At 46.3% G+C, this 26,570-nt stretch overlaps 1 protein-coding gene across 1 annotated transcript in view; it reads left to right on the plus strand.

The window, feature by feature from the left end:
• nek11 (NIMA-related kinase 11) overlaps positions 1–26,570 on the plus strand; it is a 362,055-nt gene that overhangs the window by 187,508 nt on the left and 147,977 nt on the right. The window contains exons 10-11 of the mRNA XM_041184028.1: positions 21,159–21,278; positions 22,704–22,797. Of these exons, the coding sequence (XP_041039962.1) occupies positions 21,159–21,278; positions 22,704–22,797 (214 nt within the window). The remainder of the gene's footprint in view (positions 1–21,158; positions 21,279–22,703; positions 22,798–26,570) is intronic.

Genomic DNA, 26,570 nt, shown 5'->3' on the forward strand with positions numbered 1-26,570 from the left:
TCTCTATTATAAACTGCATGCTACATTACAATACAAACCCTTTGTTCACCATCGATGGCTGTGACAGCAACACTGTAGTGCAAGTTGTCCTGAGCAAGGGCTTTGTACCCTGAGGCTGATGTACTCTGCTTGATGGAATTGGTTCTGACTGTCTGAAACATTAATCTGATATGGCAATACTTATTAACTTTTCTGAATGGAAGTAAAGAAAGATTTGCATTTATATCGCATCTGTCACAACCTCTGGCCATCCCATAGCACTTTACGGCCAATGAAGTACTTTTGAAGTGTAGTCACATTGTAATGTAAGAAAGGTGACAGCCAATTTGTACACAGCAAGCTCCCATAAACAGCAATGAGATAATGACCCGTTAGTCTATTTTTGTGATGTTAATTGATGGATAAATATTGGCCAGGACACCAGGGATAACTACCCTGCAATGGGGTCCTTAACCCCATCTCAGTTGGGCATCTCATCCGAGAGATGGAATCTCCAGCAGTGCAGCACTCTGCGTATTAGGCTGGATTTTTGTGCTCAAGTTTCTGGAGTGGGACTTGAACCCACAACCTTCTGACTCAGAGGTGAGAGTGCTACCAACTGAGGCACAGCTGCGACACCAAAAAAGACCTACCCTTCAGCATCGTATCCCTATCCTTCTGACGAAACCTTCCATTAGCTGACGATTCGCACACCTATCAGTTGGAGAGGACTATCATCTGATAAAGTGCATTAATAGACTTAACACAGTACAGCTATGCTGTGGAAAGGAATTTTAATCAATCACTGTAAATCCCCAAATATTGCTCTTCACACCTGAGTTTCAGGGATGTGGGTACCAACTGTTCTTTCTGGTGGTGCGTCCACTTTGGCCCCAGTGTTTAAACTTTCTCTCTGAAATATATCGGCATCAGTTCTATAGCTGTCATTCCCACTGGCAGAATGCAGAGGGGGCAGTGCCCATAATTTCCCGTTTGAGGGACATGTGAACGTAAGAAATAGGAGCAGGAGTGGGCTATTTGGCCCTTCCAGCCTGCCCCACCGTTCAATCAGATTATGACTGATGCATCGGTACCGAAATGTCTCTTTATCAAAGTCACAAATGACTGGAGGGCGTCGTGTCTGAAGCGGGGCTCTGCCTTCTTCTTGTGCGTGGAAGACATGTGTAATAGTCTCCTGGTGGGCAGGTGGGCTGCAGAGAGTGAGATATATGCGCTCGACTGGCGTTTAAACATGGCGCCCGGACATTTGACCTCGCCAGCTGACGGCGGGCGGGAAGAATCAGTCCCCAACCCGCCGGGTGATTCGGCCCGATGCTCGCCTGCGCATAATTAATGAGCTTCTAAGCGCTGACTCGGGCGCGAGTTCTCCCCACTCCGGCTAATGTGGTGGGTGCGGCTGAAACTGTCTGCCATTGCACTTGGTCTCATTGATGGAAAATGCCACCCAATATCTCCGTATGTGGCTCGGTGCCATATTTTCTTTTACAGTGCTCCTGTGAAGTGCCTTGGGACATTTTATTTCACTAAAGGCCCCTATAAATGCAAGCCATTCTTGTTAGTCGCTGACCTCCTACCTCAACTTCACCTTCCAACTACAGGCCAAGAAATTAGTCAACACAGCCTCCATTTCACAGGCGTAAAACGATCATGTTATCGCTTATTTCTTATTCGTTCACGGGATGTGGGCATCATTGACTGGGCCAGCATTTACTGCCCATCCCTATTTGCCCCTTGAGAAAGCGGTGGTGAGCTGCCTTCTTGAACCGCCGCAGCCCCCACAGTGCTGCCAATATGGCGGGCAGCGTATGCCACACATTCTGCACTATAAGTACACCACTCACTCAACACGTCCAGGGATCAGGATGGGAACAGAATAAACAAATAGAGGACCTGACACCTTTTCCGGGATCTTTCTCTGCAATTGGGCCACACTGTTGGCAGCCATCGTGTTCCCGATAAGCTGTGGATGGCATCCGCCCGTCTCGGGAGAAGATGGACTGTGCTCCGGGCGTATGTTACCTCTGGCTTGAACATCACCTGTTGTGGCTGTAGAGGCCACTTTGTGAGTGGCAGTCCCTTCCACAGCGGGCACAGATGGGGCAGCATTGGCCCGAGGTTGACTGATGTTTTTGTTCTCTCTTTCCCGCCATCTGATCAGTTCCTTTGTCCTCTGCTTTCTCCTGACTGCTCTTTAACCAAGGCTGCATCTGGCTTAACTGGTGATCCTTATCGGGATTTTCTGCAGGCCACCACCAAAATGACATGTTTTCTTCAAAAAGGCTAACTTGAATGTTAAGCAGAAAGGAGTAGCAATGCTCTTCCTTGCTCCACAGTGCTTCCAAAGATCACTGCCAATTCCCGATGGGACCCTTCCTGATCGCCTGTTCCCCCGTTGATCACCCCACCCTGGTCTCCTGTTCCCCCTTCAGTTGCTTTTCCCCCACCTGGCACCTACCTGGAAGGTGCTGCTGGTGGCATTAGCCCACCTGAGGTGTGGGGCTCGATATCAGGGGGTGTACCTGTGACCCTCCCCCCCCCCCGCCCCATTGTGGATTGTTCCCTGTGCTAAGTTTGCACTGGTGGGACCAGGACAAACCAAAAATCACCCCCACGGTATTTTTTGTAAACGTTGATCAGTTAAATTATCTAAGTATATTTAAATTTAGCAGCAGTCCCTGTCCCTGGATTTGAAAGGTCTGGCCACTTGCTTTGGGGTGAAACCTGGAAATGACTCAAAGAAAAAGCATTGACCTCCCAGGGGCATCTGCTGTTGTCATACGGAGGGAGCACTGGGGGAAAGTGGGACTGCAGGGTGACAGCAGGAAATCTCAAGCAGCAACAGGCCGGGTGTCTTAAGTAACCGGCTGTGAAGTTCTCCATCATATCGGAGCTGTGCTGACAGCTCCTGTTTCAGGATGGGACTCTGTTGTTAGAAGTGTGAATGTATCTGACTCAGACAATCCAGGATTTATAGGATGGCGGAATTTCCCTTCCCGCCGGTTGTGTGTGGGGGTGGGGGGGTGGGGGGGGGGTGGGGGTCAGCGGTGAACACATCGCTGCTGGTACTGGCCACCCCACAGCCATTTAACGGTCCAACGAGCATTAATTGGCTGGAGACGGGACTCCTGGTCTCCGGTCGGGATGAAATTCCACCTCAGGGAGAGCTGCGAAGCCAATTCTTTGGCTGCAGTATCTGGGAGGCTCTAATTAATTCAATATTCTCTATGTATTCATCATCGAGGGGGTTCCACATCTTTTTGAACATCTGCCTTAACATTCCTGACTGCGGAATGTAAATCGCGAAGGATCTTTCTCTTCGTGATCAGACTCAAAGCATGATCTGGATATTTGGTGTCATTCTGCAAATTCACTGCCAGGTTTCTGCAACTGATTGCAGAAGTTATGTATTGCATCCATTTCAGTTGGGAGTAACCTTTCGAAACCTCCATCAATAAAGCTCAGCTTGTTTAAACTGGCCAACCAATTTGACTGGCCGGCAGCTCCCTAGCCCCAAACAGCACCCGCACCCCTGACACAGGCCTAGCATCCATGTGGGCTGGAACTGGCTCTTAAGTGGCTGCCTGGTGGACTTCTGAGCTGCTAAGCTTCCTGCCGATGGCTGTTTGCCATGGCGATGGGAAGCCGTTGGTCTCCTTTCCTGATGCCTTCCCCCGCCATTTTTCTAGTCTTCCTGCCTCCCAGCTAGTCTCCATTGGGCCAGGAAGAGCCCTGTGAGAGACACCGTATCTCGGTGCGAGCATGTGTGAGACTGTGTCCGTGCACGGTGTAAAATGAGCGTAGCACTCAATCTATTACGGATTCTGCAGAAATGCCTGTAGAACAGACTGTCAGGGTGAGACTGTTTAAATATGACTGAAACTGCGGAGAAAGAGTTGGGAAAGGAGATCATGAGGGTGAAATTGGTTAGTGTGAACTTGGCACAGGGAGCAACCCTCGATGGGGTGGTCCGAGGCACACTTGATATAGACCCCACACCTCAGATGTGGGGCGCTTTACATTCTGGGCTAACGTCACCAGCAGCTGCTTCCAGGCAGGTCCTGGGTGGGGGAAGGGCAATGGAAGGGGGATGGGAGACCAAGGTGGGGGTGAACAAGAGGGGGCAGGCAATCAGGAAGGATCCTATTGGGGGTTGTAAGTGATCTTGGGGAGCGCTATGGAGCAGTCCTTTCTGCTTAAAAACCCACAGACAGAATAGTGAACTTAGTTAAAATACCGGAGAACCAAGAGGAGGGAATATATAATTCAACAGTTTGTTGAAGGGGAGGTGATGGCATTATGGTATTAACGCTGGACTCGTAATCCAGAGACCCAAGGTAATGTTCTGGGGACCCAGGTTTGAATCCTGCCAGGGCAGATAGAGGAATTTGAATTAATTAAAAATCTGGAACTAGAAGTCTGATGATGACCATGAAGTGATTGTTGTAAAAACCCATCTGCTTCACTGGAAATCTGCTGTCCTTACCTGGTCTGGCCTACATGTGACTTGGGACCCTCAGCAATGTGGCTGACTCTTAAAAATGCCCTCTGAATGAGGGCAATTAGGGATGGGCAATAAATGCTGGCCTAGCCAGCCATGCCCAGATCCAATAAATGAAAAAAAAAAACAACTTGCAAAGCCAAGTTTTTTTTCTGTCTCGTCTGTTTTCTGTGTGCAAAGGACAACTTTTGAGTTTTGCAGGCTCATGTTCTCTAAACAAAAGCGCCCTTAAACTCCGAGTGTACACCCTGATCCTCAAAGGTCAGCAATATGTTAGCCTGGCTCAGCACTAACACTCTTCCCTTGTAGTCAGAAGGTCAAGCATTCAAGTCCCACTGTGGGACTTCCTGAAGCCTGTCCGCTATTTACAAGGCACAGGTCAGGATTGTGCTGGAATACTTTTCACTTGCCTGCATGAGTGCAGCTCCCACAACACTCAAAAAGCTCAACACCATCCAAGACAAAGCAACCTGATTGCTTGGTACCCCATCTGCCACCTTAAACATTCATTGCCTCCACTGCTGACATACAGTAGCAGCAGTGTGTACAAATACAAAATGCAGCAACTCCCCAAGCTTCCTTCAACAGCACCTTCCAAACATGCGACCTCTACCGCCTAGAAGGACAAGGGCAGCAGGTGTGTGGGAACATCACAACCTGCAAGTTCCCCTCCAAACCACACGCCATCCTGACTTGGAAATATATTGCTGTTCCTTCACTGTCGCAGGGTCAAAAAACTGTAATTTCCTTCCTAACAGCACTGTGGGTGTACCTACACCACAAGGACTGTGGGGTAGACTTCCCCTACTCCGTTTCAAGTAGGTGGCTCACCACCAGCTCCTCAAGGGCAATTTGGGATGGGCAATAAATGCTGGCCTAGCCGGCAACACCCACATTCCATGAGCAAATATAAAACAACTTGTTATATTGCATATTAAAAAATAAGCTAAAATTAGGAGCAGGTACAGGACAAAAAAATACTTTGATAACCACTTGTGTGTACACAGAATAAGATCAAGATTGAGCTTTGTGTGATACCCACATAGTCAACTAGCCTGCCAACATTCAATATCTGGCCTCATGTAATGATCCAATAGGAGAAGTAGTGGGAGATGGTGAGAACACCATGAACGCACCGGAGAAAGAGCAAGAAAATGAAGGGTACCCATAGAACTGAGAGATTATACTCAGTAGGAAATGTTGAACAAGGCTGGGATTCACTTCTCTAGAAAACAAAAGGCTAAGGGTGAATCAACTGAGACCTTTAAAATTACAAAGGGGTTTGCTAGGGCACCCAACAACGAACTTATACTTATATGGCGCCTTTAACATAATGAAGCGTCCCAAGGTGCTCCACGTTATAAAACAAAGTCTGACATCGAGCCACATAAGAAGGCATTAGGTCATATGACCAAAAGCATGGTCAAAATGGTAGGTTTTAAGGAGGAAAGTGTGGTCGGAACGTGGGGAGGTGTTGGGAGGGAATTCCAGAGCTTGAGGCCTCAGCAACTGAAGGCACAGTCACCAGTGATGGAGCAATTAAAATTGGGGATGCATAAGAGGCCAGTGTTAGAAGTGCACAGAGACGGTTGTGGGGTTAGAGGAGATTTCAGAGATGGGGAGGGGGGGCGTAAGGTCATAGAGGGATTTGAAAGCAAGGACAAGAATTTTAAAATCGAGACTCAGAGGAATTGTTTCACTTGTGGGGGACCAGATAGAGGCCATCAATATAAGATAGTCACTAAAAAAAACAGTGGGGAATCCAGACACAGAGTGGTTAAAATATGGAACTTGCTATCACATGAAGATTGAGGTGAATAGCATGGATGCAGTTAAGGGTTTTTTTCCCCTTGTTCTTTCGTGATGAAAGATGTTGCTACAAGGCCAGCTTTTGTTGCCCATCCCTAATTGCCCTTGAACTGAGTGGCTTGCTGGGCCATTTCAGAGGGCAGTTAAGAGTCAATGACATTGCTGTAGGTCAGGAGCCATGGGTAGGCCAGACCAGGTTAAGGATGGCAGATTTCCTTCCCTAAAGGGATTTCAGTGAACCAGGTGGGGTCTTTTTTTTTTACAACAATTGATATTGTGGTTACCATTACTGGGGCTAGCTTTCAATTCCAGATTTTTTTGGTTTCAATTAATTGAATTTAAATTCCACCAACTGCCATCATGGGATTTGAACTCAGACCCCCAGGAAATCATCGTGGGCCTGTTAATTACTAGTCCGGTGACATCACAACTACACCACCATCTGCCCCCCCCCATTTAAGGGGTACATGAGGGAGAAAGGAATAGAAGGTTGTACTGATGGGGTTACATGAGGAGGTGTGGTTGAAGGCTTGTGTGGAGCATAAAGGCTGGTATGAATCAGTCGGTCTGAATGATTTTTCATCAAGTATCATTACTAGTTAATCCAGGTGCATCATGACCCTCAAATAAGCAATTGTGTTAACTAATTATTATGGAGCTTCACAAACGAGTCGAGCATTCACAAGTATACTTCTAAATAAAAGTTAGAGTGAAATACTAGATGGAATTCTCAAATGGTCATTATGTCAGCTTCATTCTAGCACTTTGCTGTTAATTGAACTGAGGGATTCACATTGCAAAAGCTGTACTCTAAATCCCAAAATATGAATCATCATAAAATAACTTAAAACAATTGTAGTCAGAACAAGACGTGTTGACATTTAGGGAGTGGCTAATAATTATAAACTTGAATATGATTTATGTAAAATTTACAATCATGAAGGACTTAGAAGCAACCGTGGATGCAAAATGGCTTGGCAATTAGAAGCAGAATTGACAACATGTTAATTGGAGGGAATGCATATTATAATCACAAGATGTTGAATAGAATTTACATAAATAATTACCACATAAATCACGCAGTTGACTACAAATGGTTTGAAGTCATAATCCTAAAAACATAAACGTTGATGAACTGAGATTACCCGAGCATAAATTAATTTGTGTTTATTCCTGCCTTCTTGCTCCAATTATTTCACTATTATCAGCCTGTGATTTATTTTGTTTTTACACTTCCTATGGTCTATGGATGAAAATTTTTGACTTATTTCCCTCACACATACACATGACCCTAATGAAACACTATTTATAGAATCATGGTCATTATGGCACAGAAGGAGGCCATTTGACCCATCGAGTCCATGCTGGCTCCCTATAGAGCAATCCAATCAATCCCATTCCCTCTAGCCCTGTAAGTTAATTTCCCTCAAGTGCCTATCTAATTTTCTTTTGAAATCATTCAGCGTCTCCACTTCCAACGCCATTATTTGCAGCGAGTTCCGGGTCATTACCACTCGCTCCGTAAAAATGTTCTGCCTCACATTTCCCCCGACATCTCTGGCCCAAAACCTCAAATATGTGTCCCCTAATCATTGTACAATCAGGCCATGTGAACAGCCTTTCCTTGTCCATCTTATCTAAACGTGTCATAATCTTGTATACCTCTATAAACACCTTTGAGTTCATCACAATCAGAAATTAGTTCCAAGCTCCGGACAGTTGAGGATGATACGACCAGTGAGATCTGGAATGTCACATGTCTCAATCCTAACAGAGTCTTAACAAGACTACCTGGGGATTTCTAATCAACTACGAATCAAAGCCAAACTTAGCAACCCACCGCTGACCTGCTGAGATCATCTACCTTCAGACAGACTGGGAATTGAATTTGGAACAGTGTTGAGCATTGACCTTGGTTGAGGACAAAAGTGAACTTGGCTGGATGGCCACCATGGTCATGGCTCACTATCTGTGTCCACACATGAAGGACACCCGCCAGGGCAAAACTGGAGAATGACCACTGCACATGGAGCTCCATGGCGACAGGATCAATGGTGAATTAGGGACGGAGAACTTAGCAAACTAAACGCACAAGGGGATTCACATTCTCAGGAACTTATTTGTTATTTTCCGATTTGCAGTCAATTTGGGTCAAATTTTCAGCCTCCCTCCCAAACCAGAGGAACTGCCAAATATAATAATAGTGAGAAAGGGGCTTCCTGATAAGCATGAAACAAGCACGAAGTCGAGAACAGAAACAATGTAAATGTTATACTGGGCAAAGAATGAAAACAGCCACTCTAAACTGGTCATGTATAACATTAATGTTGCATGAGGCCTTATACATTTCTGGTGGGGTGTTTCTTAGGGAGTCCAAGTTGCTGTGGTAACATGCACGTTTAACATGCTTGTTGTAGTCTGGAGCTATGGATAGTGATGGTGGAGGCTCCAACTTTCCTTCTGGCCAGGAATCTCTCCCGCTCTTACCGCCTGCCATTAGCATGCGCTGGAAGGATTTACAAGTTGATACTCAACCTGTTTGGTGGTGTTATGAACACACCTTCTTTGGCCATCAAGTCCTGGAATGGGACTTGAACCTGGAGCTTCTGATTCAGAAGCAGGGACACCACCCACTGCACCACAAAACCGCCTTACACACGGTTAAGGGAGCTCAAAATTGTATTTTAGTTGTGTTTGTGCTTTAATTACCTCCAATCTGTCCCTTATCCAAGCATAAAACTTGGAGGATATTAGCTTAAAGATGTAGGGTGGACTCGTCCCCCCCTGCCCTAAATTCCATGGCAGGATCAGAAAGCCGGAGCCATTCCGGCCGTGGAACAGGATGGGCTTTTACACACAATTGCCTGCTCTCCACCTCATTAGTTATGCACGCGTGGGGTTTGTGTCGAGTCTCGTGGCAGCCTGAGCAGAAAGCCGTCACGTCCGGGCGCCATGTTTAAAAGGCAACCGGACAGGCCTTCCCAACTAGAAGAAGGATGAGCAGGAGAAGGCAACTAGCCCCGGCTCCCCGCTTCATGGTTGCGCCCCTGGAGCATCTCCTCGAGGCAGTACAGGAGAGACGGGAAATCCTCTTCCCCAGGGACGGCCGCAGGGGGCCCACCCGACTGACCAAGTCGCCCTGGGAGGAGGTCGCCAGGGCAGTCAGCACCCGTGGTTGCAGAGGAGGACCGCCCTGCGGTGCAGGAAACGGATGAATGATCTCACCTGCGCTGCGAGGGTAATTGGCCTTCAACTCTCCCAACTCACATCACCACTCATTTTGAGTTTATGCCATGGGATCTGAGCATCACAGGCAAGGCCAGCATTTCTGTTGCCCGTCCCTAAATGCCCTTGACAAGGCAATGGGCTGCTGCCCTATTGAACTTGTAGCAGTCCAGGTGCTGTGCTGTTAGTGAGGCAATTGCTGGACTTTCACCCATCCCTCCCAGGGAGGGACCAATGAGAGTCTCCCTGCCCCTCATATATGTCTGCACATGGAGATATCGCTCTTTGACAAGGGTGGTGACTGTCATGTGAGAGAGGCCCCCCCATTCGCACTATTCCACTTGCCTCCTCTGCCCTCGAGACTCTATGGAGAGACTGTGTCACAATGGAAAGACTAACCGCATGAGCCCTTGTCAGGCAGGTCCATTTCCCCAGGAGAATGGAGGCTTGTGGTCATAACCTGGCTGCCATTCACCTGCATTCCCCTTGTAGGCATCCCCCTCCCTCCCTTGCCCTCTTCTTCCCTAACTCGGACTGGAGCCGATGGCCAATGGCTCAGGGTGAATGGCAGCTCTGCACCTTGCTGGGATCTCATTGTACTGAGAACCCTCTGGACCACATTTGATGCTGTCGAGGGTCTTCACCAGACAGTGCGGATTTACAAAGTGAAAAGCTCTCATACAGTCTCCACATGATCATTAGAGTTTCTCTTTAGTTGTCCAGTTCTGCTGACTTTCAGCTCCACCCACCTGAGAAGTCCCTCCCAGCACCTCGATTTTCAGCAGCTGGACATTGGGGGCGTTGCCTTGGTCTGGAGCTGGCACTGTCTCAGGATGGTGAGTGTCATGTATCAGATTGTGCTGCCTTTCACCCTCCCCTGTCAACCACCAACACCCCCTCATCACCATCAACAACAAACCCCCCCCACGCCCCCCCATGTCACCTTCACTCTCCCTTGGTTACTGGAGCCTCCCCCCATCACCCTGGACCCTCTCACTGTGAATTTGGACACACCTTCCCTCCCCGCTGAGTCCACCCCAGTCACCGTGCCTATGCCCACCCTGATCGCCCCACTCCTGTAGTTCATGCCACCATCCTTGTCCCCCCTCAATGGATCACCCCGGATGAAAGCGACACCCGCCATACCCAAACCCTGACCCTGCAACCTTAGCACATCCCACTTCCCCCTCTCACAGTCACCTCTCCTTCATATCAGCAGCACCCCCACTTCTCCCCCCAGAATTCCAACATTGACTCGACCACCCCCTCCCTCTGAAGCACTCTGGCCCCATGCCCACCGCTTCCTCCCCCTCCCCCTTCATGTCTTCCTTCCACCCCCCTTCCCTTTGTGCTAATTACAGGAGCAAGTGTAAGTCAGCATAGCCTCAGAATTTCTGAGTTTGATCTTACTGGGCAATTGAATTGATTTTGTGACCTCCATAGTTCATTCTTGCCTGCTAACCATGTCTTCTAAACAATTACTTGCATACTCATTATCTAACTGTTAAACCTGATAATTATGATCATGAAGTTGATAAAGAAATGTTAGGTCATGATTTTGTTGTTTGGCTTTTTTGGTGACCATTTGACAAGGATGGGTTAATCAGGGGGAGGCGATGGCGTAGTGATATAGTAATCTCTGGGGACCTGGGTTTAAATCCTGCAACTGCAGATGCTGGAATTTAAATTCAATAAAGTCTGGAGTTAAAAGATGATGACCATGAAACCATTGTTGATTGTTGTAAAAACCCATCTGGTTCACTAATGCCCTTTAGGGAAGGAAATCTGCCCTCCTTACCCGGTCTGGCCTACATGTGACTCAATGTCCACAGCAATGTGGTTGACTCTCAAATACCCTCTGAACCACTCAGCCATAATAAACGAAAAAGGAATGAAACTAGATGGATCAACCTAGGCACCGGAAACAACAATGGCAATCTCAGCCCTGTTGACCCTGCAAAGATCTCCTAATGCCAAAATTGGGAGAGCTGTCTCACAGGCTAGTCAAGCAACAGCCTGACATAGTCATTTTCATGGAATCATACATACCTTACCGATAACGTCCCTGTAACGATCCCTGGGTATGTTCTGTCCCACTGGCGGGATAGATCCAGCAGAGGTGGCGGCACAGTAGTATACTGTCGGGAGGGAGTTGCCCTGCGAGTCCTCAACATCAACTCTGGATCCATGAAGTCTCACGGCATCAGGTCAAACATGGGCAAGGAAACCTCCTGCTGATTACCACATACCACCCTCCCTCAGCTGATGAATCAGTGCCCCTCCATGTTGAACACCCCTTGGGCGAAGCACTGAAGGTGGCAAGGGCACAGAATGTACTCTGGGTGGGGGACTTCAATGTCCATAAACAAGAGTGGCTCAGTAGCACCACTACTGACCGAGCTGGCCGAGTCCTAAAGGACATAGCTGCTAGCCTGGGTCTGCAGAGGGTGGTGAGGGAACCAACAAGAGGGAAAAACATACTCGACCTCATCCTCACCAACTTGCCTGCTGCAGATGCATCTGTCCATGACAGTATTGGTAGGAGTGACCACCACACAGTCCTTGTGGAGACCAAGTCCTGCCTTCACATTGAGGGTACCCTCCATCGTGTTGTGTAGCACTACCACTGTGCTAAATGGGATAGATTTCAAACAGATCTAGCAACTCCAGACTGGGCATTCATGAGGCACTGTGGATCATCAGCTGCAGCAGAATTGTACTCAACCACAATCTGTAACCTCATGGCCCGGCATATCCCCCACTCTACCATTACCATCAAGCCAGGGGATCAGCCCTGGTTCAATGAAGAGTGCAGGAGGGCATGTCAGGAGCAGCACCAGGCATCTCTAAAAATGAGATGTCAACCTGGTGAAGCTATAACACAGGATTACTTGCGTGCCAAACATAGGCAGCAAGTGATAGACAGAGCTAAGCGATCCCACATCCAACAGATCAGATCTAAGCTCTGCAGTCCTGCCACACCAGTCATGAATGGTGGTGGACAATTAAACAACCCACTGGGGGAAGAGATTCCACAAATATCCCCATCCTCAATAATGGAGGAACCCAGCACATCAGTGCAAAAGATAAGGCTGAAGCATTTGCAACAACGTTCAGCCAGAAGTGCTGAGTGGATGATCCATCTCGGCCTCCTCCGATAGATGCCAGCCTTCAGCCAATTCGATTCATTCCACGTGATATCAAAAAATGGCTGACGGCACTGGATAGTGCAAAGTCTATGGGCTCTGACAATATTCCGGCAATAGTAGTGAAGACTCGTGCTCCAGAATTTGCCGCGTCCCTAGCCAAACTGTTCCAGTACAGCTACAACGCTGGCATCTGCAGGGCTATGTGGCAAATTGCCCAGGTATGTACTGTCCACAGAAAGCAGGACAAATCCAACCCAGCCAATTACCGCCCCATCAGTCTACTCTCCATCATCAATAAAGTAATGGAAGGCGTCATCAACAGTGCTATCAAGCGACACTTGCTTAGCAATAACCTGCTCACTGACGCCCAGTTTGGGTCTCACTAGGACCACTCAGTTCCTGACCTCATTACAGTCTTGGTTCAAACATGGACAAAAGATCTGAACTCCCGAGATGAGGTGAGAGTGACTGTCCTTGACATCAAAGCCGCATTTGACCGAGTGTGGCATCAAGGAGCCGTACCAAGACTGGAGTTATTTTACTGATCTATGTATATGAACCCCTAAATCTTTTTGGACCCCCAATGTTTCTAGCTTTGCGCCATTCAGAAAGCACCTTGTTCTCTCCTTTTTGAGCCCAAATTGGATGACCTCACATTTGCCTATGTTGAAATCTATTTGCCACATTTTTTCCCATTCACTTAATCTACCAATATGTCTTTGCAATTTAATGCTTCCGTTTACCCTGCTTACAATACTGCCTAACTTTGTGACATTGGCAAGTTTGGGTATGTGGCTTTCTATCCCATCATCCAAGTGACTAATAAACACAGTGAATAGTTGAAGCCCCAACACGGATCCTCGCGGGACTCCATTTGAGCCAATTAGAGTACCTGGCCATTATCCCTACTCTCTGTCTCTAGCCGGTCAGCCAGTTTCCTAGCCAGGTCAATCATTTACCTTCAATTCCAGGAGCTTCGACTTTAGCTAGCAGTCTCTGGTGAGGCCCTTTATTGTATAACATCCAAAGACATCCCCCTGAGCACTATTTTAGTCACCTCTTCAAAAAATTCAGTTAGATTTGTCTGACATGACCTATCCTTTACAAATCCATGCTGGATCTCTCTGATCAGTGGAGAGTTTTCAAGGTGTTTAGTCACCCTGCCCATAATGATAGATTCTAGCAATTTCCTAACAAGCTGTTAAGCTAATTGGTTTATAATTCCCTGGTTGTCCTCTCAAACTTTTCTTAAATAGTGGGGTGACATGCAATTTTCCAATCTATCATTAATTTAATTACAATTTAAATTCATTGGAGATCATATGGACTGATTACTTCCTTTTCCTGTGTCCATCAAGGACAGAATACCTTGCTGTCTGACCAAATGTCATACTGGAACAGGTAGATAAGTTTATCTCTTTGGGACAAATGATAACAGGAGATGCCAGGTGCGATGCTGAAATTGGAAGAAGGATAGAGATAGCCAAAGCTACAGAGATCTCTTCCAGAGGGCAAAGTGGAGAGCATCAGAAAGAGGGTTCGGCCTAGGCAAAGGTGCCTGATCGACATCGCAGAGTGGTTGTAGATGGGCTACAGTGGATGTGTGAGAATGGCGCAAGGCAAACGAGTGTGATATACCATGACAGCAGGTCTCCTGGGAGGGGTAGTTACAAGCAGCAGCAACAGCAGCGAAATAAATGCTTATCAGCTAAAACTACTAGATAGATTTATTTACAGAAGCCAAGTGGTACAGCAATTTATTCGGTAACGAAACTGAAAGTAAGACCTGTGGCAGGGGACAAATTTCTCGCAAAGTCTGATAACGGCTGACACGTTTCAACCGCACAGTCAAGCTTGTATTTTGATTACCTTGCTGGATTTAGAATTGCACGAAGTCATTGGAGATTTTAGCGAATTCCCATAGTTTTAAAAACCCTGACAGAACTGAAAAGTATTAGAGAATTCTCCACCATTATTCTATTTAAGCCAAAGTTGTGAGTGAGCCGTTGTCAAAGGTGCAGTAATAAGAATTGTTGCCTCAAATGCGAATTAGTACATTGGCCCCTAACCTCTGAGCTACCGGGTGTTATAACTGGGTGGGGTGCCCCAAAGGTGTGCCAGGGAATTTCCCCACCCAGCCCCCCCGGAAGTCCCCAAGTAAGGATTGCGTGGCAATTGCCGGGAAAGTTTAAATTTCTGATGGGCACTGGGAATCATCTGAAAGTATGATTTAAATCACAAACTTTGGAGCGTTTTGACTGTCCTACCAGACTAGTTACCCACTCAAAGTTAGAAGAATTAAAACCACTTTGAACTCCTGGGTAACTATAGTAGGACTTTCCCCACCCACCCGACCCCTAAGGGACCACCCGATCCTTTCCTCCCCAAGCAGCCACCCAACCCACTGCCCATTGGCCACCTGACCCCACTTGACCACCTGACCCTCCCACAACTGACCACCTGACACCCAGACTGACCATTTGACTCCCCCCGAACATCTAAACCTCGCCAGCCATCCCTCCTGACACCCAGACTGACCCCCTCCCCCAGCCGATCCCACCAAGCAACCCCACCAAATGATCCCCCCACCACCGAATCAACCGACACCTCTGCTTCCCCGATCAACCAATCCACCCCTGACCGACTAAACCCCCCACCTCTCACAACTGGCCACCAACTGAACCCCCCAGCCCCAACTGGCCATCTGCCAAGATCGATTGACCACCATCCCCCCAACCAACTGAACCCCCCCAGAACGACACCCACTGACTGACCGACCCTGCTTGACAAACCACTGTTGACCGACCAACCCTTATTGCCAATCAACAGAAGTTCAGGCCCATTGTGTAGGTACCAGCTCTTTGACCATGTACAATTAAATTTTCATTGACTAATTTTCAGGTGACCAACCAGCCTTGGTTCCCTAAACAATTTGGGAGAAATTTTTACACTAACTCTTCAGGTGGGAATTCCACAGGGTGGGATGAAACGCTGGTTTTACGCCTGTTCCATATCATTCATTGACTTCGATGGCGAGTAACTTGGGGAAGGTGTAAAACCGACAATGCCCCCTATCCCCATCAGGTCCCCGGCTGGTGGAATGGGTTAAATTGCGTCCTTAGCGTGGGATGTAAAATCAGGTGATCCACCTGATCCCGTGGGTTTCGCACACAGCGAGTGGCACCCACTGAGGTGAGTTTAAAACCCGGGGCGGGTGGGGGGGGGGTGGTAGGGGGGGTGCATTTAATGTGGTGGGAGGATGGTGGGTGGGGACTCAGCCGCTTTCTTGCTTCTGTCCCCAATAAGTCCAGGGCAGGAAGGATGTCCTAGTGCCTTCCTGTCCCACTGCCACTTCCGGCTCTGAAGTGGGCAGTTAATTCCCCCTGAAGAGCCTCACCTCACACAGTTGCCATGCAGAAAGCCAGAAGAGAAAGCCCTCTTTTGTTTTCTTGAGGACTTCTGGGGTGAGCCCCTCGTTCAAAGGCACTTAGTGCCCGATTGATTGAGGGACCTGGTATCAGAAAGGAGTGGACCGCTGAAAACCCCTGCTGCTCTTGCTCCCGACCACCTTCCCCCATTCTCCTGCGACCATCCACCTCCATCCTGCCCTCACTCGCCTTTGCCGTGGATCCCTTCCTGATCCTGGGCCTCCGCTGGGTGCATTACTGGCAGATACCACGGCCTTTCTGGTGGTACCGCTGAGCAATGCATAGCTGCTGGCCTCTGATTGGCTAGCAGCTCCAGGGGCAGGGGGCGGGGTGGGGGGTGGGATAACCACCCAGTGGGTCTTCGATCCTGGGAAATGCCCTCCACTGTCCATTTAAGTGCCTGATTGGCACTTAATACGGTGGTGTTCCCCAATTGAGGCAACATGGGGTTTTCTCCGGTTCTCCAGCTGGCAGACGAGACCCCCACTGCCAGGATTAAATTCTACCCTGTGTGTTCAGGAAAAGTCTCCCACCCCTTTTGTTTCTCATCCTTCATTTTCTAAAAGATGACAACTGCCATAGAATCCCAACTATTTAAAAACTGTAATAAAATAGGACATACATGTCTTTACTTTGCACTGGGAGCATCCAGCTGTAACCTTGCTTACTATGCCTCTGCAGGGAATGTAAAAGCAAAAGATTGTTTGCAAGTGACATATTTTTAATTGGCGGTGTGGGTGAGAGAATTGTACAATTAATATGCCCACTGTCAGCAAGACCAGTTGAAGCATAACAACCTCATTACAACCGAATGGAGCGCACCCTCTTTCGGTAGGTATTTGTCATTGAGAGGAATGGGGAAAGAACAATTAGCCTAGTCAGATCAGATCAAAGTGCACATCCTTTTCTCCCTAATTGAACATTGCATTAAACTTTATTTTAATTTACATCCCCAGCACTGAAAGTTCATATCTCATCCGGGACCAGGCTTCCTAACTAAAAACCGACACTGGTATGAAAATACCAAAAGAGAAAGAATTAGTAGCTTGTTCATGTCTGACAAACATGTACAAATGAATAACGAAACTTGGTAACATCTTTGTACATTGCAAGCTGTATCTCAGTACAACAGCTGTTCTGAATTCCTCAGTTTCCTTCCTTCAGAACTGGTCTGTTTCTCTTTGAAAATCTGCGAAAAATGCAGGTGTTGATAATGATGAGTGTTCGAGGTGCTTTGTACTAGAATGGAGATCATGATTAAAAGGTGAGGCAGAACTGAAATACTGTTAACTTAGCAATGCGGGTTTTTACCTTCCAATAAAGACTTATCTCAGGATACCAGGTCCATTATTTTGCCTTTTTCTGACGCTTGGTGATATACTTTGATTGTAAATTCAAGATCTTGCTCATCTGTTACTGCAGTATTTTTTTAACACCGCCTCTGTTGGAGAGATATGTTTTCACAACCCTCCGAAAAGCAGGGCAATTTGGTTTGAGACGTTATTTTGTCATGGGTGTCTACTATGGCTTAGGGCAATGTACTCTCACCTCAAAGTCGTATCTACTATGCCTCAGAGGATTGCACTCTCACCTTGAAGTCAGATGTCTATGGGCTCAATCCCCACCTCCAGAGGCTTGAACACAAAATCCAGGCTGACACTCAAGTGCGGCACTGAGTGGGTATTGCACTGTCGAAGGTGTCATCTCTCAAATAGATGCTAAAACCTCTTTCCTGGACATGAAGGGAATTGAAGGGGAATGGGCGGAAAAGTGTATTTGAGGTAGAGGTTCAGCCGTGATCTTCTTGAAGCTCGAACATATGAATTAGGTGTAGACGTGAAGAAAGTATAATAATTTTCATAATATTTTTCTGGTTTATTGTGAAGTAAGTTTATGGGTGTGATTATGGTTGGGTCTGTCTGTGTGATTTAATTACATTTGGAGTCAAGTGGGCAGCAAGCTTGAAATCACCAAAAGAAGCTAGGTGTAGAAATATGCTTGACATGCTAATGAATAAACATGGATGCTGGCTTAGTATGTAAGCTGTGAAGCGAATTTGCATTTTTAGACAAGGGAAGGGATTGCTGGATTTCAAAGGGATGCTAGTCTGTTTGTAACTAGCCAGATTACCAAGGCTAAGGAGTGTATTTATTTTTCCCAAAAGTTATTGACAATATTGGCAACATGAAAGTTTTTATATTATGAGGAAGATACAGTTTCAAAGACATATGGAACAATAGAATTTACATTTTAAAAAAGAGAGACATATATAAAGGAGAATGAAAGGCTGTGAGAAGAGGGCAATGTAAGATGTAACAGGGGTGTGTGAAACAGCCTTCGAGAAGTTTCCAGTCATTGTGCATAAGTCTGCTATTTAAGTAACTGAAGGTGGGGAAGTAATTTGGAATTCCACTGTCAAGGGGTATTTTGTTAATTTGCTGGTTTTGTTTAAAATCGAAAATCCGTTTTGGACTGATGCCTTAAAGGGTGTGTGTAACTGGGAGTCAGGTCATAGAATCACAGAATCTGCCCATTCAGTCTGCACCGACACGTGAGAAACACCTGACCTACCTACCTAATCCCATTTACCAGCACTTGACCCATAGCCTTGAATGTTATGATGTGTCAAGTGCTCATCCAGTTACTTTTTAAAGGATGTGAGGCAACCCGCCTCCACCACCCTCCCAGGCAGTGCATTCCAGACCATCACCACCCTCTGGGTAAAAAAGTTTTTCCTCACATTCCCCCTAAACCTCCTGCCCCTCACCTTGAACTTATGTTCCCTTGTGACTGACCCTTCAACTAAGGGGAACAGCTGCTCCCTATCCACCCTGTCCATGCCCCTCATAATCTTGTACACCTTGATCAGGTTGCCCCTCAGTCTTCTCTGCTCCAATGAAAACAACCCAAGTCTATGCAACCTCTCTTCATAACTTAAATGTTTCATCCCAACCAACATCCTGGTGAATCTCCTCTGCACCCCCTCCAGTGCAATCACATCCTTCCTATAATGTGGCGACCAGAACTGCACACAGTACTCCAGCTGTGGCCTCACCAAGGTTTTATCCAACTCCAACATGATCTCCCTACTTTTGCAATCTATTCCTCAATTGATAAAGGCAAGTGTCCCATATGCCTTTTTCACCACCCCACTAACATGCCCCTCCGCCTTCAGAGATTTATGAACACACACGCCAAGGTCCATTTGTTCCTAGTTTTATGTCGTTCATTGAAATTACTCCTTCCAAACTGTATCACCTCACACTTTTCAGGGTTAAATTCCATCTGACGCTTATCTGCCCATTTGACCATCCCGACTATATCTTCCTGTAGCCCAAGACACTCAACCTCACTGTTAACCACCCGGCCAATCTTTGTGACATCCTCAAACTTACTAATCCTCCCCCCACATAGTCATCTATGTCATTTATATAAATGACAAATAATAGGGGACCGAGCACAGATCCCTGTGGTACCCCACTGGACACTGGCTTCCAGTTACTAAAGCAGCCAATTAAAGGTCAATTATGAATTTTAGGATTTTTTATAGTAGTGAGTAATTATAGTCATATGTATGTGCTTGAAATCTTTACCTTGTTAATAAATATTTTAATTTAATTTTTAAAATCTCTGAAGGTCTCAGTGGACTCATTACTTCAATCAATGCACACATCTTCTCATGATAAATACAAATTGCAAAACTGTTGTGATAACGTGACTAAGTTTCCCTTATAGATTTGATCCAGCTGGCACACATCCTCTGCTACGCCATAACAGCAGGGCACTTTGCCCCTTGACCCAACTCCACCATTCAATACCTCCACTCAACATATCTGCCTACCCTCAATAAGCTTTCGCCACCTTGTTTATCAAGAACCCATCTAGTTCTACCTTAAAAATGTTTAAAAACTCTGCTTCCACTGCCTTTTGAGGAAGAGAGTTCCAAAGTTTCATGACCCCTGAGAGAAAAAATATCCCCTCATCTCTGTCTGTAATGAGCGACCCCTAATCCTTGACCCCTAGTTCTATATTCTCCCACAAGAGGAAACAGCCTCTCCACATCCACTCTGTCAATACCCCTCAGGATTTTAAAGGTTTCAATTTAATGGCTCTTACTCTTCTAAACTCCAGTGGATACAAGCCTAACCAGTCCAATCTTTCCTCATGAGACAACCTGCCCATTCCTGTTATTAGTTTAGTAAACCTTCCCTGAACTGCTTCTAATGCATTTACATCCTTCCTTAAGTGAGGAGACCAATACTGTACTGGGGTGCTCCAGATGTGGTCTCACCAGTGCCCTGTACAACTGATGCATAATCTCCCTACTTTTGTAATCAATTCCTCCCACAATAAATGATAACATTCTATTAGCTTTCCCAATTACTTGCTGTACCTGCATCCTAGCCTTTTGTGGCTCATGTATTGGCCATGTGACTTGTTTCTACTTTTACTTCTTGTGTTCTTAAACCAAGGCTCTGTCTGCCAACTGAGGTGGACATTGAAGAACCCATCACAATATTTTCAAGAAGAGCAAGAGAATTATTTCTGATGCCTTGACCAATATTTATTCACTAATTAGCATCACAAAAAACAGATTACCACGTTGCTGTTAGTAGGAACTTTCTGAAGGCAAATTAGCTGCTGTGTTTCCTACATTACAACAGTGTGACTACATTTCAAGAGTACTTCATTGGCTGTAAGGTGCTTTGTTTATGCTGAACATTGAAAGTTGCTATGTAAACGCAACTCTTTCTTTCTTTTAAGGCATTATTGGGACGGAGTCAGAATTGCTTTTTACCCACAGATGCAAACTATTACTAAGAATCATCAAAAAGGGTTCAAAAATTGGGAATGTTGTCCAATTCTATCGTCTTTCCTAAGCTCAGTTGCAACCCTCTTACTGTTGACCTGTCTGAAATTGTCTTTGGAGCAGAACGATTGAGCTTGTGCCCGTCCCCTGTCTGTGTGACTTTGCACTGCATGTTACATCGAGCAATAGCGGGAAGCCTACGCGACAATTCATTTTACATTTCTGCATTTTCTTCTCAGGCAGAAAAAAATCCATCTGCAGACACTACGCGAGCAGTCTGAGGTGCAGAAAATGACACCAAGAGAGAGGATGAGGCTCCGGAAATTGCAGAGCGCAGACGAGAAAGCCAAGAAACTTAAGTATGTGCATGGTCCTTCTTTCAGAACAGGCTCAAGTGTTACCTACGTTCATTTAGTATTGTAGAGTACAGTCATTTAAACACCTTGCTATTTTAATAAAACCATTTTGTGTCTGGGCCAATCTGACTACATTAACTGTAATTTATGTTTATATAGTACCTTCAACATTATAAACCATTCCAAGGAGCTTTGCCAGAGCGTGATGAAATAAAATTGGACACTTTTTGTGTCAATCTTTCTCCATTAGTTCCTGAGACAGGAAGCCGCTTACTTATCACAGAATAATAACTCACTGGATGATGCCTAAAAATGTTTTCCTTATAAATCACTCAAAGTGCTTTCTGAAAAAAAAATTGGGGTGGAGTTTAATGATCTTTCTCCCCCCACCCCCACCCCGACAAAGAATGAGAGGATGGTAAAAGAAAATGAACAAAGTCCAGGTGAGACCAGAGGTTGAAAGAATTGATTCTCTTACAGGAACTCGGTGAGCTGGAATCGGCTCCCAGCTAAATCAAAGTCCTTTAGAAGTAGCAGGTTAAATATGCAGTTTGTAATAGGGATGAGGATTATGGAGATAAGCCTAGATAGAGATGCTTAAATATTTGATGCCGCTTCTACAAACTCGGGAATGTTATTTGGTGAAAGTACATAGCCTATGCTTATCGAGGTGTGAGAGTACATAGATATTATGGATCCTTGTGTTATTTGCATGATATTACTAGACTTCCCTCAGCTGATTACGTCAGTGTCGTAGAACATTCACTGGAATAGATTCCATAGGATCAGTGGAAGAACATTTCAGATTTTATTTCCAGACTTCCTGTATTCACTGGATTTGCAGCAAAATCAACATCAACGTCTGGCATTTATCTAGCATCTTTAACGTAATGGAGCATTCCAGGGAACTCCACAGGAGCATTATAAAGCAAAGTTTGATACTGAGGTGCATAAGGAGATGTTAGGAGAGGTAAAAGAGGGAGATTTTAAGGAGCGTCTTAAAGCAAGGTAGAAAATTGGAGAGGTTTAGGGAGGGAAGTCTAGAGCTTGGGACCGAGGCAGCTTTAGGCACGGCCACCAATGGTGGAGTGATTAAAATCGAAGATGTTCAAGAGGCCAGAATTGGATGAGTGCAGATCTTGGGGGGTTGTGAGGCTGGAGGAGATTACAGTGATAGGGAGGAAGGGAAGGGGACGATGCCGTGGAGGGATTTGAAAGCAAGGATGTGAACTTTAAAGATAAGTCGCTGCTTAACCTGGAGCCAGTGGAGGTCAGCAAGCAAAGGGGTGAACGAGACATGGCATGAGTCAGGACACAAGCAGCAGGTTTTTGGACGACCTACCGTTGGTTAATCGCACAGATATTATTGCTTTTCACTGGTTACATCGACAATGTCGAGAACTAACTTTGTCTATCTCCTACCAACAGGCAACTCGCTGAGGAGAAGTATCAGGAGAATCATCAACGCATGCAGAAACTGAGGTTTCGTAACTTTCAGCAAGTCGGTATTGATGTCTTGCATGTAAGGCCATATCAGATTCTAAATTATTAAAGATATGTTGTATTTCGAGAGGAAAATAGGACATTTCAGAGGCAGTGTTACCTCACACAGTACTTACCCAATTCCTTACATTGGGCAAGATTTTCCATTTTGGACGGGGACACTGAAGTCAGGATCAAATGCGGATCCCAACCGGACATTTGATCAGGAGCGGTAACTAACAATAATTTTTCTGATTGGGCCAGAGGGCAGGCTCATTGTCCAATTAATGGACTGTGGGCAGGCTCTCAAGGATGGAGGACCAATAGGAGGCTGCATCCTGACATTTGAGGTAAGGGAGAGAGAGGGGGAGGGCCTCCATCTTCAGGTGCTCTCTCAGCAAACTTTTACAATAAAGGAAAATGGCCACAGTTGCCAGACCACTATTGTGAAGAAGGGACCCCATCACAGGGTGGTGGGGGTGCGGGGATGCGGGTGGGGCTGGGGGGATGGGGGTGGGGGGGTGGGGACGGGTTGTTGGCCACCATCAGGAATTTCTGTGCCAGCCCTGCTCCGTTCCCTCCCCATACCAGAACAAAAATCCACCCCCAGGTTTATAAGTAGAGGTACTGTGACCAACAATATTCAATTCAATTCAGTGATCATCAAAATTTCAGTGCAAGAAGGAGGTCACAGTGACTGTAGTACATTTCAAAATAAACTAATCCCATTTGTCTTCTTTTCCCATTACACTGTTTTTAATATGTTTCCTTTCTGTGTTTAAATTAATTTCATCTTAAATATAATGATTGCTTTGGAGTCAATAACATTTTGTGGTAAGACGGGTCATATTCTAGTGCCTGTGTCAGGCTGTTGCTTGACTAGTCTGTGGGACAGCTCTCCCAATTTTGACGCACGCCCCCAGATGTTAGTAAGGAGGACTTTGCAGGGTCGACAGGACTGGGTATGCCATTGTTATTTCCAGTGCCTGGGTCAAAGCTGGGTGGTCCCTCTGGTTTTATTCCTTTTTGACTTACCTGTAGCAGTTTGCTACTGAGCTACTTGCTCAGCCATTTCAGAGTCAGGCATAGGCCAGGCCAGATAAGGATGGCAGATTTCCTTCCCTAAAGCGCGGACCAGGTGAGGTTTTTAAACAGGAATCAATGATAGTTTTATGATCACCATTACTGAGACTAACTTTCAACTCAATCGGAGTTTGAGCCCGTGTCCCAGAGTTGACCCTGCATTGCTAGGTCCAGTGACATTACCAGTACACCAGCACCTTTCCTTGTAGTGATTAATCTGGAGTGGGAGTTCTGCATCATTACACCAAAGTAATTATATATCCTGCAAAGCGATTTCCATTAACTACTTTCTAAACAGTTTAATGAAACCTATTGATGTATGACTGCAGTGCTCAGAGTTAATCAGTCTGTTTTTATTTGTTAGGATTCCTTTGACCTCCTTCACAAAAACAGATTGCTGTAATCCCAGCATTTGAATGTGGTTTATTGTATATACCAGAGGGAGATTATGTTCACATCAGGTTACACTTCTAGGACAAATCTGATGATAAATATATTAGTCTACATTCTGTGAAACACATTGGATCCCTTAAAAATGAATCTGTGGCTTGAGCAACACTTGAAAGAAAGAGAGACTTATACAGAGCCTTTCAGGACTTCAGGACATCGCAAAGCATTTTATAGCCAATGAAGTGTAATGATTGTTGTAATGTAAATTTGTGCGCAGCAAGCTCCCATAGACAGCTTGACCTATTAGCAATTCATATCATGACACAGCTAAATGCAGTTCCATTGGAGGAGCAGAGAACCACACATCCAATTATTTATAAAAACAAAAAAACTGCGGATGCTGGAAATCCAAAACAAAAACAAAAACAGAATTACCTGGAAAAACTCAGCAGGTCTGGCAGCATCGGCGGAGAAGAAAAGAGTTGATGTTTCGAGTCCTCATGACCCTTCGACAGAACTTGAGTTCGAGTCCAAGAAAGAGTTGAAATATAAGCTGGTTTAAGGTGTGTGTGTGGGGGGCGGAGAGATAGAGAGACAGAGAGGTGGAGGCGGGGGGGGGTGTGGTTGTAGGGACAAACAAGCAGTGATAGAAGCAGATCATCAAAAGATGTCAACGACAATAGTACAATAGAACACATAGGTGTTAAAGTTAAAGTTGGTGATATTATCTAAACGAATGTGCTAATTAAGAATGGATGGTAGGGCACTCAAGGTATAGCTCTAGTGGGGGTGTTTTTTTTTAAAAATAATGGAAATAGATGGGAAAAGGAAAATCTTTATAATTTATTGGAAAAAAAAGGAAGGGGGAAACAGAAAGGGGGTGGGGATGGGGGAGGGAGCTCACGACCTAAAGTTGTTGAATTCAATATTCAGTCCGGAAGGCTGTAAAGTGCCTAGTCGGAAGATGAGGTGTTGTTCCTCCAGTTTGCGTTGGGCTTCACTGGAACAATGCAGCAAGCCAAGGACAGACATGTGGGCAAGAGAGCAGGGTGGAGTGTTAAAATGGCAAGCGACAGGGAGGTTTGGGTCATTCTTGCGGACAGACCGCAGGTGTTCTGCAAAGCGGTCGCCCAGTTTACGTTTGGTCTCTCCAATGTAGAGGAGACCACATTGGGAGCAACGAATGTAGTAGACTAAGTTGGGGGAAATGCAAGTGAAATGCTGTTTCACTTGAAAGGAGTGTTTGGGTCCTTGGACGGTGAGGAAAGAGGAAGTGAAGGGGCAGGTGTTGCATCTTTTGCGTGGGCATGGGGTGGTGCCATAGGAGGGGGTTGAGTAGGGGGTGATGGAGGAGTGGACCAGGGTGTCCTGGAGGGAACGATCCCTACGGAATGCCGACGTGGGGGGGTGAAGGGAAGATGTGTTTGGTGGTGGCATCATGCTGGAGCTGGCGGAAATGGCGGAGGATGATCCTTTGAATGCGGAGGCTGGTGGGGTGATAAGTGAGGACAAGGGGGACCCTATCATGTTTCTGGGAGGGAGGAGAAGGCGTGAGGGCGGATGCACGGGAGATGGGCCGGACACGGTTGAGGGCCCTGTCAACGACCGTGGGTGGAAAACCTTAGTTAGGGAAGAAGGAGGACATGTCAGAGGAACTGTTTTTGAAGGTAGCATCATCGGAACAGATGCGTCGGAGGCGAAGGAACTGAGAGAATGGGATGGAGTCCTTACAGGAAGCAGGGTGTGAGGAGCTGTAGTCGAGATAGCTGTGGGAGTCGGTGGGTTCGTAATGGATATTGGTGGACAGTGTATCACCAGAGATTGAGACAGAGAGGTCAAGGAAGGGAAGGGAAGTGTCAGAAATGGACCACGTGAAAATGATGGAGGGGTGGAGATTGGAAGCAAAACTAATAAATTTTTCCAAGTCCTGACGAGAGCATGAAGCGGCACCGAAGTAATCATCGATGTACCGGAGAAAGAGTTGTGGAAGGGGGCCGGAGTAGGACTGGAACAAGGAATGTTCCACATACCCCATAAAGAGACAGGCATAGCTGGGGCCCATGCGGGTACCCATAGCCACACCTTTTACTTGGAGGAAGTGAGAGGAGTTGAAGGAGAAATTGTTCAGCGTGAGAACAAGTTCAGCCAGACGGAGGAGAGTAGTGGTGGATGGGGATTGTTCGGGCCTCTGTTCGAGGAAGAAGCTAAGGGCTCTCAGACCATCCTGGTGGGGGATGGAGGTGTAGAGGGATTGGACGTCCATGGTGAAGAGGAAGCGGTTATGGCCAGGGAACTGGAAATTGTTGATGTGACGTAAGGTGTCAGAGGAATCACGGATGT

The sequence above is a fragment of the Carcharodon carcharias genome, chromosome 3 (assembly GCF_017639515.1).
Source record: "Carcharodon carcharias isolate sCarCar2 chromosome 3, sCarCar2.pri, whole genome shotgun sequence".
Classification (NCBI taxonomy): domain Eukaryota; kingdom Metazoa; phylum Chordata; class Chondrichthyes; order Lamniformes; family Lamnidae; genus Carcharodon; species Carcharodon carcharias.